This window comes from Pelophylax lessonae (genome assembly GCF_965119305.1).
Source record: "Pelophylax lessonae genome assembly, chromosome: 1".
Lineage (NCBI taxonomy): Eukaryota > Metazoa > Chordata > Amphibia > Anura > Ranidae > Pelophylax > Pelophylax lessonae.
The window spans coordinates 516,281,415-516,299,322 of record NC_138768.1 but is presented as its reverse complement, the minus strand read 5'-3'; the positions used below and the strand labels follow the sequence as shown (position 1 = coordinate 516,299,322).

The 17,908-nt window shown below is 40.4% G+C and overlaps 1 protein-coding gene across 6 annotated transcripts in view; it reads right to left on the bottom strand.

Annotated features, from left to right (window-relative positions):
* DAZAP1 (DAZ associated protein 1) overlaps nt 1–17,908 on the bottom strand; it is a 42,040-nt gene that overhangs the window by 7,471 nt on the left and 16,661 nt on the right. For 4 of the 6 annotated variants that reach the window (XR_014224967.1, XM_082247350.1, XM_082247351.1 and 1 more), the window contains exons 3-10: nt 17,365–17,531; nt 15,293–15,358; nt 15,069–15,182; nt 11,045–11,093; nt 6,763–6,845; nt 2,508–2,658; nt 249–278; nt 7–156 (exon numbers count right to left, since the gene is read on the bottom strand). Coding sequence is in view for 5 of the 6 variants with exons in the window: in XM_082247350.1 (XP_082103476.1) it covers nt 7–156; nt 249–278; nt 2,508–2,658; nt 6,763–6,845; nt 11,045–11,093; nt 15,069–15,182; nt 15,293–15,358; nt 17,365–17,531 (810 nt within the window). In the remaining variant the exon portion in view is untranslated. The remainder of the gene's footprint in view (nt 1–6; nt 157–248; nt 279–2,507; nt 2,659–6,762; nt 6,846–11,044; nt 11,094–15,068; nt 15,183–15,292; nt 15,359–17,364; nt 17,532–17,908) is intronic. The other 2 variants (XM_082247352.1, XM_082247349.1) reach the window with 1 other exon arrangement.

Sequence of the window (17,908 nt, the reverse complement as noted above, 5' to 3'; positions counted from 1 at the left end):
ATTTACCATATGGAGGTGGTGTTGCATAACCTGGTGGGAAACCTTGAGGTGCAGGAAAACTTCCTGGAGGGGTTGATACTAGGAAGGGGGTAAAGGCTGGAGGTGGAGGAGCAGCACCCCGGCCAGCAGGAGGCCCGTACCCGCCTGTGGAGAAGACTGCATTAGGAAGAACCAAAAGAGGTAGGAGAGAATGAAGTGATCTGCCCAAGTTACAGAAAAATAATATAGATTAATAGGGGATTACTTACCAATTGTCTGTCCTGTTGGCATCCACATGCCTAAGGAAAAACAATCAAAAGTCAGCAAGTAAAAAAATAAAGTTGAATGTATATTTGCAATGATTACAGAAAATAAATGTGAATATGCAATGTTCGGGATGGGGGTGGGTGTGTTTTACAGACACTCCAGGTGGCTGCTTTGTTTACACTCCACAAGCCAGGAAGCGGGCTGTCAGCTTTGCAATGAAAGTGACCAGGTGGCTGTACAGCTGCCCGATCACTTTCCATGCCCCTCAGTTTGTGCTCCACCATCACCTACTCACCCTAAAATTTTCTGATGTCGCATTAAAGTCTTAAAACTATTATAAACAAACTTCTAGTGAATGTGGGTAAAAAAACCTCAAAGAACAAAATCTCACCCAAGCACTTAACCCCCCCCCCCTCCAAAAAAAATATTTTAAATACCATCCTTTCCCCACACACACAAATGTAAGTTGCCGAATTGTGAATTCCTTTCACTTCCTGTTAAAGCTAAGGGACAGGAAAAACTATAGGCAAAACTCTTAACATTTTAGAATTTTTTCTGTCATCCGTATCCTGTTTCAGAGATTTCCCTTCACTTCCTGCCCTGTAGCCAAACAGGAAGTGAGAGGCAATATCTGCAAATCAAGGGAATTTCCTTGGGACCCCCCAGATCACTTGAACTAGTGTCCCCATTGGAGATTTCCCCTGCATTACTTTGCTGGGGACAACCCAAAATTTGGGACTTTTTACTTTCAAGAATAATGGTAAACAGGACAAATATAGGAAATTGAATCTCCCTAATGGGGGCACAGACAAAAACTGACAGGTGTTCTAATCCCTCTCCACTCCATCCAAAACTAAAACAAATTTTGCCTTTAGTTATAATTTAAAGTTTGACATGTTTGGTATTTACTTAGAGAAACCTGGGTAACAGGTTACGTTTTTGTGCCCTAACATTAACTTAACCACTTGCCGACCAGCCACGTAGACCTACGTCGGCTGCCTTTAAGTGGTTGTACCCCGGTGATGCCTCTAGCTAGAGGCATCACCCAAATACCATTTAGAGCCAGCGGTCGGCTTTCCGGCGGTAACAACCGATGTGGCTCAGGAGCCACTCGAGCGTTACCCAGCGGGCGGGCGGTAGGGGATAATGTTTGGGAAACCTTATCCCCTACCAAAAAATGCAAAAAAGGCTTTGACTGCGAAAGAGTTAAACACTCCTCTCCTGTGCATTAGGAAAATCACACTAACACAACCAGTTTTTATCAGTTTTCCTAGTCAATAATATCACCTGACAGATGGAGATTAAATCTGCATTGTCATTAGTGATCAGAGCATTTAAGAAGTTATCCCCCAGTTTTCTCTACATAAAAAAAAAAAAAGGTAAACCTATGATCACTGGGGAGCAGAATGGCAAAATTAGATTACCAGGAATGGCTGTGACAGAGAATTTAATTAAACCATTTTAACCTCTTCCAGCCGACGTGGCCCATATATGAGGCCTTTAACACAGTGAGGCAGTGTATATGCGGCCTTATGTAAACACTTATGTGCTGAGTGCATGTTCCAAAGACAGTGCCTGGTGGGAGCTTTCAGATCATGTGATCGCTGTGACAGCTAATCACAGTGGTCACATGACCTGAATGCCCGCCTCCCAGCAGCCGGAAGGGGTTAAGAAACTACTATATAAACAATTGCCAGAACCACCACATTTGAAGCTTCCGTTTTTTTTCCCCCTCTTTTATTCAAAAACATAACCATGTATCTAAAGCAAGTTTGTGTGTTTACGCTAACAGACTTCTAGTTGTTTGATTACATATATCACCATATGCACACGTTCACTAAAAACACAAAAAAGGATTGACATTAAGGCTCCATTCACATCTGGGCTTTTGAGCATTTTTCAGCTCCAAAAACGCAAAAAAAAACATTCCAAAAAAACGCCCAACAAGCAAAACACCATTCATTTAAATGGCCCCTGTTCCCATCTGAGCGTTTTAACGCCTGAAGCAAAACGCCTGTAGCTGAAAAAAGTACAGGAGCTTCTTTTTGGGCCGATTACCAGCGTTTTGATAGATGTCAATGCCTGCCTCCAAAAATGCCTGAAAAACGCAGTAAAAAAACGCGTGAAAACGCTACGCTCAAGTGTGAATGCAGCCTAAGCGCTGACATTTGCAAAAATCATGACAGCAACTTCTGTTACTTTACAGCAATATGCAACGTAATTTTCTTTACACAAGCTACTAATCACAACAATAGTTATACCTTGTGGACTGTAACTCTGTGGCCATGTGGGAGCTTGACCTGTCCATCCATTGGCTGTGCTGGGCATAACCCTACTACCCCACTGATTGGATCCTGCAGGTCCGGGAGTTTGGCTTTTACTGTCACGAGGCTCTGCACGTTTCACTTCAACCTAAACAAAGACATAAAATGGTCAAAAATAGTTCCATAGTCTCTGCCCTTTCCCCCTCCTGCTATGCCCCCAAATTGTACTTACAACTAAACTTATTATAATACTACTATAATTCTATAGATAAAGGTCTACATAAGGGTCAGTAAAATACTTGACAGGTACAATATATGGCTTCATAAGGATTATTAATTCTGTATACTAAGGGTTCTTATCATGACTATAAAAAGCAAGGAAGCAGAACTTGAGTCCAGTTTGAAGAGTCCTGTGGATGCAGGACAATGCCAGGGGCAATAAAAAGGACAGGTGTACTTCACATGAACTGAAGTCTAAACTTCGTTCACAAGCAAGAATCACATAACAGGACGGGACTGGAATGCTGCTAGGGAGGCTGGTGATTGGCTATATCAGAAAATGCTAATGGAAGATAAAGACTTACCTTCCCCAGGCTAACGCTTTAAGAATCTCAATTTAATTAACTTGCAAATAATGTCAGAGGGAATGGATGTGGTAAGAGAATCTTACACTATATCTAACAAAAAAGTAAACAAAACATGCAAGTAATACAAAATGGACAGTTTGGTCAATAAGAAGCATATTCTTCATACTGTGTTGTTAAGTTATAAGACTGTAACTGCTTTTTGCTCTGCTTCCATTTTCTATCGCCCTGAATTTTTTTTAATAGTTACTATCTTAATGTGTTTTAAACCTAAAAGTAAAAATACACTGCAGCCTAATGATTCTTAAGAGTTTATGGCTGCATTCGTTTTTTTCCCCCCTTTATTTTCACCTGATATTGCCAGTAAGTTGGGTATTTTTCAACTACCTTTAACAGACCAAGCGGTCAGGCAAAACTAGCAGTTGGAAGGTGGAGACAACCCCTTTAAACACCGAAAGGGGGGCTTCCACCTGTCAGTTTTTCTTTAAAACCTTTATCCCGAAAGGAAAAAAAAAACCTGTTGCTGCAAATGCTTCAAAAGTTAAGTGTTAGCTGGTGTTCAGCTTTAACTTGTTGGTTAAATCCATCTAAACCTTCTGCTGCACATAACACTACCCTCTCCCCAGGTTGAGTGCGTTATTGACCAGATCTAGAGACTGATGCATATGAAACATTTAAAAATTAGTAAGCTGCAATATATAACTTTTTTGGGGGGTAACAGCGCACTTAAAGTGCCATACAGCATATCTATCTATATACACACAGTATAAAGTTATGGACAAATTTGTTGGTACCCTTACTGCTCATTGAAACAAAGTTTCATTCCTCCTAAAAAGTGATGAAATTGAGAGCAATTGTCATATACACTGCATGCCTTAGGTACAGTAAAGCAAAGAAAGTGGAAAAGATAAAACTATTGCTTATTTTACAAAGATTTTAATATGGTCTGGACAGATTTGTTGGTACCCCTAGAAAAGAGAAATGCACCATAGTGATATTTTAAAGTGTTTTCTGTAATTAGTATTACGCATCTTCAGTCTAGTAATCAGTCATTTTTTTTTTTTAAATGCAGAAAAGCAGTTACTTTTTGGTATCATCGTGTGCACCACACTGACCAAAGAAAGTAAAAGGAAAGTTGTCTGAGGAAATATTCCAAAACTTTCAAAGGGATAGAAGCCGAATTCCAAGCTACATCAGTGTCTGAGTGCACCATCAGTGGCTTTTAGAGTAACAGTTGACTCAAAGGAAGACTCAATTGTTGGGAAAAGAAAACCGCACCTTAAAAAAAGCCAGGACTAGAATTTGCTATAATGCATAATTGACAGGCCACAATGCTTCAGGGAGAAGGCCCTTTGACAGTCGAGAAAAAACTGAAGATTTTTTCGCAAGTTGTATCAGCTCTATGTTCACAGATGAACAAAGGAAGCTTTCATAGCAAAGAACATCGTACCTATTGTAAAACATGGTGGTGGCTTGGTTATATTTTAGGGCAGCTTTGCTGCGTCTGGCACAGGGTGTCTCAAATAAATCTCAACAAGATCAAGGAATTCTGTACTGCCCGTCTTTGTCCAGTCTCTGTCACATTAATGGATCATTTAACAGGATAATGACCCAAAAAATGGCACAAAGTACTGAACTATTCTGAAGTAGCCCTGATCTGAACCCTGATGAACATCTATGGAACATAGGGCTGAAACATACAGTTTGGAAAAGACACCCATCAAACCTAAGACTGCTGGAACAGTTTGCTTATAAGGAGTGGCCCAAACTACCTGTGGGCATGGGCATGTGCTTAGAAGTCTCATTGAGAGCTACAGAAAAGATCTGTTTGAAGGGTTAAAGAGCTAAAGGGTTTATAGACTGAAATGTCAGGTCATGGATCTAATTTTTATGTTTTATTATTAAAAATATTCAGTTTAATCAAGAATCAAAAGCAATGTATGTTTTTTTTTCCATATATGGAACAATGAATGTTGGATGCCAATTCCGTTGTAAGTTTCAAGAGTTTTTTTAGAAACTGCACCAATAAAATTTGTCCATAGCTGTATACCCTAAAAATAGATCAATATATTCTCCCCCAAAATTAATCCCCAGGTTACAATGATAATGATCAGGGTGACATTTGAGTTTACTGTGCAAGCATCAAATGCTCACGTAAGTAAACGCAAAGACCAATTTTTAATCATCGCAAACCTGTTAAAAAGTCCCTGTTGTGCCAATTTTTGTTCTCAAACCGATTTAATCTTATCTCAATATAACACTAGCAAGTTACACAAACCATGTATTCCCCCCTGAGCGCAGTGTTGAAAGGGGAATAACCAAAGTAGAACACACTTTTACTTTGAATTTTACTGTTATGTATCCAAATTTTCTTCCCAACATATTAGAGTAAACTACAAAATGCTAAAAAGGGTATAATGTGCGGAGGCGAGACATCCACAATTAAAAAACGCTGTGGAATTCAAAAGGATTTAGGGAGGAATAGACCTAAAAAAACCCAGGAGAGGATTTAAGCAAAAAGGAGGGCAGATAAGAGTCTCTTGACTTATCGTTTAGATCCTGCTCAATCAACTGCCAAGACTAAGGATGTCAGAGGTAGTCTCCAATTCTTGTAAGGGGAACACATTGTATAAGGAGGATACAAGAGCCAGATCACACACCCAGATAGGCTGAGGCTTAGAAAATGGGTTTGATACAACAGTGTATGGTTAAAGTTTGTTAGACCAGTCTCACGGTTATTGTGGCAAATGCTAGAAACAATCTTTTCAAACTCAGGCTTTTCCTCCATCTACAATGTTCATTTTCATTTTATATAAATGAAAGCAGGACAGCAATAGGCTGTTAAACTGTAACTAGTAAACTAAACAACAGCCAGATTACACAAACCGATGCACAAGTGCAATCTGTTAAAGAAAAAAAAAAAACTTTGAATTGTAAACTCACAAGCAGGGCCCTCCTAGACCTCTTGTATTGTAACTGAACTGTACTGTCTACCTTTATTTTATAAAGCACTGTGAAAACTGTTGGCACTATAACTATATAAATCCTGTATTTTAAGAATAATGTTGGTTTTAGTAAAGGCTATACTGAGCCACTGGAGAAGCAACCTTTCAGTGTGTTAGCTCCAAGCTATTACCTATTTTAAACAGGCAACCCACAGTGCAGGAGGCCACCCTACAGTATTTCATAGACCTGACAACACAGTATGAACAGATCACTTTACTGCAGAATGGTTAAACTACTGAGAACATGGCATCTGTACCAAAGATTCACAGTAAGTGACCAAGTAATGAAACAATAACTGCAACCAGTCCTTCATGATGTCTAAGAAAATGGAAAGGTATACATAACACCAGCACTTCCCACTCATTAACCCCCAACCTCATTTAAAAAGTCTAATGAAAATGACATCAGAAGGAGTGGCAGTAAACCAAACCTTAAGCAGCAGAGATGTCCTTGGGGGCCAATCAAAACGTCACAATAGCAACAAGAACAAAATGGAAACCCACTGAACCTAAACCACCAAGTTTCTTATTCTTCCTTTTCGATCAGGAAAATGTATATCCCACCATCCCTATACCGCACACTACTGGCCATTTACCAAGGACATTGACTGCTACCCAAGGCTTAGTTCAGTCTTAAGGTAAAATAAAACTACAACTACACACTTTTTTGCCCATGATGTCGTGAAAATGCATGTTGACAGCCTGGTCCACTGATTGGTCGTCCTCGAAAGTTATAAATCCAAAACCTAGCCAACGACGAAGAGTGAATCAAGGTAGCAGGGTGTTGTGACACAAAACAGGATGATGAACAGTATTAGGAGCAGAACCAAGGCCGTAGCAGCAGGATCACATAAAAGCAACTGCAGCAGTTCCTTACACAACTAATGTTCAGTATGTAGCAGAAGACAAATTTGTTCTGCGGGATTTAAAACAAAGTGCTTTTTATTCTATCTACTATACCTAATATACTGATTTGGCAAGGAATACAAGCTGTGAGGTTGCTTTACAGTCCTGATGCTTCAGCCCTGGTGGCATTTTGCTTTGCAGCTAGTGCTGACAGCAGCCATATATTGTTCTAAAGCGTTAAACAAAGATACAATATCTATAACAGCTAAGGACTCTCAAAGCTTTTCCAACAAAGTTGAGAAAGCCCAGAGTATGTATTGGAGAGAAAGCTATGTGAATCCACAAAGATACAGGCCAAGCTGGAATGCAGCAGGACAAAACCTGCTGTCAGTAGCAAGAGCAAAAGACATGAATAATTCTCAAAAACAGAGGATTGCAATTCCCAGACTACTTGATATGAAGTGTAAATTAAATAGCGGCAGTGCTGCACCCTGTCACAACCCTTTGCAAAAACCAAAAGGAAATCAGTAAGTGCTTCACCCTTTACTGGTATATTATTTCCAAATCCTCAAATTTTTAGCTACATTTTTTTGCCGTTACCAATCATGGTAAGCAGTAATATTTTTGATCTTTGTTAGATGTGAAACTAATAGACTTGATGTAGAGAAGGCATCTTAAAGGGTAACCCAACCTGTATGGCTATTCTAAGCCTGGACAGCAAAAGTATACAGCAAAAACATAGCATTACTTTTTTACCTCAAAATGCTTGTATATGGTCCTAAAGGAAACGTGTTCTACTTTAAACCCTCTCCCAAGCAGCATATACTTACCTTTCTTTCACAACCCCAACGTACCAGGTGAAAGCCCATAAGCTCTATGTAAGCTACAACTCCTGCAATCTGTATCTTGCACAAGGCTTTCCCTTCACTCGCTGCAGCTGAATAAAGCTGAAAGGAAGGACTGCCTTAAAGCTAACCTCCAGCTTTTGCTACACTTTTACATAGTTAGTTTGAGCCAAGCTGGCCCAAGTCCCTCACTAACATGTGAGGCTGCTGGATGTACGAAGTAAACTGTGGTAGCTGAGGCTACATACAGCATACCACACTGTGTTCTGGGTGCAAGCCAAGATTTTGTGTCTCATAGCCAGAACACAGTCTATCGTAGTGGTTCTCAACTCCTGTCTTCAGGCCCCACTAACAGGCCAGGTTTGCAAGATAACTGAAATAAATCACAGGTGATATAATTTGCTGCTCAGTGATTAAAGTATTCTAGTCTGCATCTCCCCAAGGGAATACTTACAATCTGGCCTGTTATTGGGTCCCGAGGACAGAAATCGACAACCACTGGTCTATCTGATCAGCGCTCAGCCAATCAAAGAAAGCAATGCATTCTAACAGTTAATACTAAGCTTACTCTGATAGGCAGAGGACTGAGTCAGAGGTTGTGACATCATCCGACCATCCCTCTGACTCAAATCAGAGGAAGCTTTGTATTTATTGCTAGAATACAAATAGCTTTCTCTGATTGGCTGAGCGCCAAATCAGATAGACTTTAATGTGTTCTGGGTAGGAAACAGGAAGCCTCGGCTCGAACCTGGAATACAGTGTGGTATGCTGTATGTAGCCGCAGCTACATACAGTTTATACCGCACATCCAGCAGCATCACATGTTAGTGAGGGACATAGTTCTTTGGGCCAGCTTGGACTGTGTACTATGTAAAGTGTAGCAAAAGCTGGAGATCAACGTTAAAGTGAACCAGTTGCCCTGCATCTTTACTTGAAAGCCTCACTCCAGCCAAATTACGTCTTTAGTTTTGGACAGAGCAGGGAAAATTTTAGTTTTGTTTGGTTCTTCTGTATGTGTGCCCACTGGGGAAATTTCCTCCCCAGTGGGCCACATAAGCAATAGGGGGGTCAGTTAACACAAGGCAGGAAGGGAATGAAGAAAAAAAAAATTGCCATCACCCCCTGTCCTGACAGCCATAAAACCCTGCCAGAGGTTCCAATCGCCAATGTAGTAGGAAAATAAGTCCCGGGAGCTGCATATCACACACAACCTCCATGTAAAAAGTGGAAGCAACCTCAGCCTAGGGTCTGTCCAGACCACACCCTCACTGCCCCCTGAACAGAGTCTAGGCTGAGACTGCTTCCGCTTTTCACATGAAGGTTGAGTGTGATGTGCAGCTCCCGGGACTTTTCCTTCTTCATAGACTGCTATGGAGCCGAGACAAGCTCTTTTCTTGCCTGCATGCCCAGCGGTTGTCAGCATATAAGGATCTACTAGAGCCTGAAGTGGCACTCAATTTCTTTGAATGGGTTCACAGAGGTTATAACCATTCTCTCCCAAACAAAAAAGATTTGACTGGAGTTGGGCTTTAAGGTACCTTTCACTATCTAATTGAGAATATTCAAATTTTGCTTGTTGCCATGTACTGTTGAACTGCAACAACAAGGCAAAGCTGTGCTTATATGCTCATTCCATAATTAACCTGTAGAAAACTACTTTAAAAGCCCCTAAAGACAAATTAGGCTAATATGCCAATTTTTACTTTGATTGCACTGTCTTGTTTTAAAAAATTGGAGTTTGACTTCTATTAAAGTCTAGGAGCAATTGTTAACTGCAAGGTGGGAGAGTATGGAAACTGCACAGCTGTTGCAGGTAAGCCAACAGACCCAAGATACATTTACAAAGGAGAGGCTTATGTTAGAACTACAACTGGTATGTATGCAAAAATGACAGCATAATTTGCATTCTGAGTACATGAATGCCTCTTCAGCCATATACTGAGCTTGCAGTTAAAAGTATAATAGGCAACAAAATCTGGTGCAGTTGCAAGAAAATCTACTCCCAAATAATGAAAAATCTGCAAGAGAGACAAGCCCACTATATGCAGCAATTACAAAACACACATATATGAACTATTATGCTGAATTATCTACTTAAAATAATTGCCCTAAAATTCTGATTTTAACAAAAAAAAAGTCTTCTTACTAATATTAAAAAGGAGCGCATATTAGCACTACTGGAGCTAAATATGTACTTTTCTGACGTATAACTGATCATATTGCTGTGCATCTACAAAATTCAAGCTTTGCTGCAAAACAGACAGTTCAGCATACCGCAAAAATAGTCCCTTTGCACTGTTAAATTTTGCAATGACAAGATCTGAACACCGCCATGGATTTTAACTGTTTGGTTTTTATACCAGTGTAAATGTACCACAGAGGTGTGACTAACCCTCTATGTAGGCATACTTCATTTTACAACCCAAAGTTACAGCACCCATCCCTTATCTAAATAAATTGGCCTGTACCTAAGTGATAGAGCTTAAAACACCTAGAGAAAAAAAGAGCTAGAGAGATAACATTAATCACAGTCAAACAAACAAAACAGACAACTTAACAATACTTTACTGTAACTTAAATGAGTGAGAATGTAAAATGAGAAACACTATAAAAACTTAGCTTAAAATGCAAGGAGCATTCTACTATATCCATAACTTGACAATGAAATGGACAGGAGGACATTCAGATGGCAAACTATTTTGACACTATGTATGGAACAGGCAATGAATGTTTTACAGCCAGAACCAGCATGTGACCTGGGCTCAGGAGAGGAACACTGAGTAGTATAACAAAGAGCAGACATCAACAGGACAGAAATTATGCTTCCTGCACACAATGCAGAACTCGTGAGATTCTGATTGGTGCACTGGCACTATGTCAGAAGTGCCATACATATGTAACAAAGGAAAAGCAAAATATGGCAGCTTAAAAAGAAATACAAGTGGAAAATGTCAGATGTCCAAGACAAACGTCACAGCTTGCAAATAACCCAAACTGCTTCCTGCAGCAAGAGAGAGAGGCTGCTGCTCAAGAGTTTTGGATTTCAGGATTTTTTTTTTTCAGCTCAATTTACAAATGCTGTCAGTTTGTACACTATAGTAACACGTCTCCAGTGCAAAATGGAGCATGGAATAAACCCCAGGAAGGTGAAGACAGGAATGTGTGAAGTTCTGTTACTTGTAAAATTGTTTGCCATCTAAATGAAAAGGATGATGAAAAAGACTGCAGAATAGGGTGGATTAGCATTTATTTACCTCTGGGCCTCTGTTTCTCAGCGTCATAAATCATCACAACCTCAGTCACCTAAGACAAGAAAGAAAAATTGTATTGCTTTTTGAAACACTACAAAAAAAAAAAAAAAAAAAAAAAATCGAAATAAATAAAATAAAATGTACTTTTACCCAACCAAAAGCATAGGAAGGCCAACTAAAATACTTTTGTCCACAGTAAATATTTTACAACTACAGCTTTAATATTTAAGTACCGGGAGCCTATACTAGATCAGGTAAAATAGGAATAAAATCAAACTGCAAGAATCAAGCAATGTATTGTTTAAATATAATCTGTACACTGTGCGAGCCAAGGTTAAAAAAAAAAATAAATAAAAAATCAGGGTCAAACCTCCCTACATTTAGTTCCACTCTAGTGGTTAGGTAACTATTTCTGTGAATTCTGTGCATGGCCAGGACTACAGGCACGTTGGAATTATGACTGATGTCACTGCTCTGCTCTTTCCACTGCTATAGAAACAGGAGAGGCTACAGGCCTGCAGCAGGAGCACACACATATGGGTGACAATGGCATGGTCCTATTTGAATTATAGCAAGTGAGGTGTTGCTACCCTACCTTTATTACCTACAGGGACATGTGCAAGAGGCAGGCTGTGATTTGGAAGGGCTGTGTGACAGAGGCAGCATGTGATTGGTCAGGGAGTGTGGTGGCTGAACAAACTGCCCAATACAGGCATGCTGTGCGTCTGCAGTGTCCTCTTCCTCAGAATGGCCAGCTAAGGAATAAAACCATACCAATCTAACACAGATCAGCTTCTGTGCTTTGTGTGGGCAGTTTAGAGCAAGGAATAAAAGGTAAATGGCAGATAGCCACTTACTTCAGATAGAAGAAGTACATGAAAACGACAGAAACTATGATTTATAAAAGTACCCATACGGTACTGTGCAAGTCTTAGGAAGGTGCGAAAAAAAATGCTATAAACTAGGAATGCTTTTGGAAATAAAAGTGTTAATAGTTTATTTTTATCAATCAACAAAATTAGGGATCGACCGATTATTAGTGGGGCCAATTATCCGGGGCCAATATTCACTTTCTTTTTTTGAAGTGTTGGTATCGGCCACAAACTTGCTGATATGACCGATTTCGCTTCCAGTGCTTGTACCGGAGTGATGAATGCCGCTAGAGTCAAAAAGATTTAAATGTGCAGAATATTGGCACTTAATATTGACTACTGGCTCAAAGGGTGGCCAGATCGGTATTGGCCCTGAAATAGGAGATCGGTCGATCCCTAAACAAGATGGAAAATAAATGAACAGAAGAGAAATCCAAATCAAATCCATAATTGGTGTGACCATCCTTTGTCTTCAAAACGGCAATAATTCTTTTAGGTACACTTGCAGGCTGCCTCAAATCCTTCTGTATCTTCATGTAATCCCTGACAGACTCAATGTTGAGATCAGGGCTCTGTAGGGGGGGTTACCATCACTTATTGGTTGAACTAGATGAATGTGTGTCTTTTTTCAATCAAACTATGTAACTTTCAGGACTGCTTGTTTTTCTGTAGGATGAAGATAGTTCCTAATGACATTGGCTGTATGTTTGGGGTTATGGTCATGCTGCAGAATAAATTTGGGGTCAATTACACGCCTCCCTGATGGTATGGCATGATGGATATTATCTACCTATATTTCTCAGCATTGAGCACACCATTGATCCTGACAAAATCTCCAACTTCATTTGAAGAAATGCAGCCCAAACATGGAAGGAACCTTCACCATGCTTCACAATTGCCTGCAGACACTCATTGTACTGCTCTTCAGCCCTTCAGAAAACAAAATGCCTTTTGCTACAGCCAATACTTCAAATTTTGGCTTTACAGTCCAGAGCACCTGCTGCGTTTTTCTGCTCCCCAGTTCCTGTATTTTCATCCATAGTGGATTCCCTTAGCCTTGTTTCCATGTCCTAGGAAGGAAATGGGCCTTTGACATGTCTCATAGCGGTGAGAGTACAAGGAAGGGAACCATATATGTGAGGATGATGGTGAATATCATTCCCTAATAAGCCAAAAGAGCTCTTAATTAAAAACATTGACAAAACCAAAAAAACAATGGTCCCACACAGTGTCACTAGGGACTGTAAAAGGGAACAAAGGTAAGCAAAACCCTCTACAAAGGCTTTCACCAATGAGAGAGGAGATCTGGGCAGGCCTATCGAAAGGGTCTGCCAGCAGCCTATGTCAAAGTACCACTTCCTCCTTGGGCAATTAGATGAATGGAGGACAACCCAAACTCCCTTCATCTCGATTCTGCAAAGCGATTGAGAAAGAAGCTTCTGTGGGAAAGCATAGATCAGGAACACCTGTATCACAGAGACACCACAGCATCCATTGTTATGATTCCCTAGCTACAAATTCATCAAGCTCATTTTAAACCTGGAAGCAAGGACATCCATATCCATTTTTTTTGACCTGGGACAGTGAGCTTTAAAATACCTGCAGATGAAGGAAATATTCTATGGAGTCCTGACATTGACAAATGAGGAAGTTCACCTGCTAATTTTCCACACCTAGTACGTGTTTAGAGCTGGAGGCCAACTGCCCTTAGTCCAAGAACACTGACCATGAGATGAGCCTCCTGCAACATACAGGACACCTGCACCATGAGACCATCCAGGACACCCTCTTCAGCTTAATATGCAAGCATCTATTAGCACACTCCAGAACATTGGGAGAAAGGATTTTTCAGATACCAGCACCAGGCTACAGATCCACCATACCAGGAAAAAGCCTTGTCTTGCTAGTCAGGCACAGGAGACAATCCATAGAATGAGCCTGCTTGTCACATGCTGCCAGAATGTTTAGCTGCAATGATCTAGAGTGAAGCAGGCCACTATCAGGCTGAAAACCCTCATGGAAAATCAAATGGTGAGGTGGTTCACAGGTCTGAGCATTGAAACAGAGTTACATGAGCTTGTCTGGTGAAAGACCCTAGACTGGGGTGTATCAAAGATAAGTTATTGCAGGCAATGCATCTGTTCAAGAGCCGATTTATTAAGATTTAGGATCCATGCTAATCTGCTTACAGTCTGCCCTGCCAAGCCAACTTCTCCCTCAGCAGATCATCCAGAGCTATGCGAGAACAGGGGTTAGCATTGAGATGCAGACAGGCCAAAAGGGAAAAGGCAATGGCAAGAGGTAATGTGAGCTGACAGCAGATGCAAGTATAGCTTGATGTCCCAGAAAGAAGGAAGAGTGAACAGGCATATTTTATATTGACAGAGGCCAGGTAATCTTTCGAGTGAAAGATGACAAAGACCACCTGAGTAGATTCCATACGGATTGTTAAGAAATTTGTTTAGAATGAGTGGTTCCATTATGAGGTGAATGTTTCCTTTCTTCTTGGGAAAGCTGGTTTTGAGTAGAAATCCTGGAACTTTTCCTTTTCTTGGGCAAAGGTCATGACTCTTTAAGGAAATGCTTGAGAGCAGTGCAAAAACCTGCCCGTCCTACTTGGCAAGTTCAACAGCATAAATCAGGGTGGAGAGCACAGACTCAAATTTAGTTTGTAGCCCCTGGATACAATGTGCTGTACCCAAATTCCACATTATGCTAATGGATACTTAAAACCATTATCCTTAGAGCTTTTGAGTCTCTCAGAATCCTAAAAATTCTCGTTCTACTCTAGTTTCTTAACAAAGAGGTAGAGTGCGAAATCTCAATTGTAAGTTCACCTTTTCATAAAAAATGAGAAGGTGAACTACCACATTACACCCTCCTCACCCCCTGCTGCACTTCTGTGGATGATTAGATTTCTCTGCCTGTAGACAGTGTAGTAAGCCAGGGATGTGAAAACCACAGTCTTCTTTCCTTAGGGACAGCTGGACAGTTCAGGATGCCAGCACCAAACTAAATCAGAATTGCTCTGATCCACCTCAAAAGACCATGTCTTTCAAATCCCCAATTCAGCTTTGCATTTTTTTGTGAAAGGGTGAACTTTCACTTTAAGCTTTTTTGGGACTTCAGTTGGACTTGTGTAAACAAACACTTACCACGCCAAATCTCTTGAAGTAGTCCCTCAGCTCAGCTTCACCACAATTGTGAGGGATTCCACCAACAAAAACCTTGTTAGACTTACTGCTTTCAGTTCTTGGACTTTTTGGTTGCTGTGCAAATAAAACAAAATCTGAATTCACAAACAGGCCACTTCAGGTGTTGACGTTTTTCTTTTATTACAAAAAAAAAATGCAATACTGCTTTTAGATTCAGTCCTTACCCATCCTTCTCGTGATCTTGATCTTTCTGGTTGCATTCCACGAGGAGTGCATGGCTTTGGGTCAATCTGGAAAGAAAACAATACTATTCTATGAATACACAATCTTAAGAAATAAAAAAGTGTTTGTATGTACACACACACACACACACTATATATATACACATATACACACACACACACACATACATATACACACATACATATACACAGTACAGACCAAAAGTTTGGACACACCTTCTCAAAGAGTTTTCTTTATTTTCATTACTATGAAAATTGTAGCGTCACACATCAAGAGGTAGTCACCTGAAATGGTTTTCACTTCCCAGGTGTGCCCTGTCAGGTTAAATATGTGTGATTTCTTGCCTTATAAACGGGGTTGGGACCATCCGTTGTGTTGTGCAGAAGTCAGGTGGATACACAGCTGATAGTCCTACTGTTAGAATTTGTATTATGGCAAGAAAAAAGCAGCTAAGTACAGGAAAACAAATGGCCATCATTACTTTAAGATATGAAGGTCAGTCAGTCCGAAAAATTGGGAAAACTTTGAAAGGGTCCCCAAGTGCAGTCACAAAAACCATCAAGCGCTACAAAGAAACTGGCTCACATGCGGACCGCTCCAGGAAAGGAAGACCAAGAGTCACTTCTGCTGCGGAGGAGAAGTTCATCCGAGTCACCAGCCTCAGAAATCGCAGGTTAACAGCAGCTCAGATTAGAGACCAGGTCAATGGCACACGGAGTTCTAGCAGCAGACACAACTCTAGAACAACTGTTAAGAGGAGACTGTGTGAATCAGGCCTTCATGGTAGAATATCTGCTAGGAAACCACTGCTAAAAAAAGGCAACAAGCAGAAGAGACTTGTTTGGGCTAAAGAACACAAGGAATGGACTAGTGGAAATCTGTGCTTTGGTCTGATGAGTCTAAATTTGAGATCTTTGGTTCCAACCACCGTGTCTTTGTGCGACTCTACATGTCTGGTTCCCACCGTGAAGCATGGAGGAGGAGGTGTGATGGTGTGGGGGTGCTTTTGCTGGTGACACTGTTGGGGATTTATTCAAAATTGAAGGCATACTGAACCAGCATGGCTACCACAGCATCTTGCAGCGGCATGCTATTCCCTCCGGTTTGCATTTAGTTGGACCATCATTTATTTTTCAACAGGACAATGACCCCAAACACACCTCCAGGCTGTGTAAGGGCTATTTGACCAAGAAGGAGAGTGATGGGGTGATGAGCCAGATGACCTGGCCTCCACAGTCACTGGACCTGAACCCAATCAAGATGGTTTGGGGTGAGCTGGACCGCAGAGTGAAGGCAAAAGGGCCAACAAGTGCCCAGCATCTCTGGGAACTTCAAGACTGTTGGAATACTATTTCAGGTGACTACCTCTTGAAGTGTGACTCTACATTTTTCATAGTCATGAAAATAAAGAAAACTCTTTGAATGAGAAGGTGTGGCCAAACTTTTGGTCTGTAGTGTGTGCGTGTGGGAGATATACACACACACACACACAACCTACTTTTTCTATTAATACAAATAATTTTAGGACACCCAGTCACAAAAAAATATGGGCAGTTCCCATATGCGGAACTACAGTTCACACAACTGACACGACAGAATAATCCTATTCCGGCATGTGCTCCATGGTCTAAGGTGCACCTGCCAGGGAAGAAATATAGGTGCTACCAATGCAGAAATTAGCTGCCTAGCTGTTTTCAAATTCAATTCTTCTGGGTCACTGACCTGGAACAAGAACTCACTTGAAAGTCTCTGAAAGTCTCAATTCTTTATCTCAATACTTGTTTCAGTGCATGGATTTAAATTATTGATGGCAAAACATCCCGACCACATTCAGGCAGCCAGCCATGTCAGTAGAGCAGATAAGCAGTGATAGCCTACATATTGTATTGAGATACTTTTCCTTTAAATTCTGCCTGAATTATTAGGAAAAGATGTAGTGTATAAAGCAACCCTGGTTATGCAGCTCTAATCTCTCTCAATTACTGTAATCTCTCTCAATTACTGGAGTTTGACCAATCCAAGGCAATAACAGAAAACAGAATAAAATACTTACGTTCCTGCCATCCAATGTGTGAGGTCTGCTGGCTAAAACTGTTCCAACACAGTTGGGATCTTTAAATTTGACAAATCCAAATCCTCTTGACTGATTTGTTGTTTTGTCTTTCATTATGACACAGTCCACGACTTCTCCATATTGGGAGAAATATGTGCGCAGGGTTTCTGTTTAAGGCATATATATATACAGAAGGCATAAAGTTATTTCAGTTTCTAAGTATGCAATATTACAAGAGTTGAAATATTTGTTGGCATAAGGAACATATTCATACTGAGGTAAATCCTAACATAGCTGACAAATTAAATGTTTGTGTACGTTGAAATGTTTAGCTCCCCTTTACTTCAATAGCAAATTATTTTAAAAAGACACTTTCAATTCGAAGAGTGAAGCTGGAGTTTGCTATGCAAAGTACAATATGCCGTCTTAAATTAGTTATCACCACAAATCCAAAGAAAACAAGATTTTTTTTTTTTAAGAAAATATTAAACAAAATGTGCAAAAGCACACAAAGTCCCTATAGAAGAATATAGGATTCTACTGT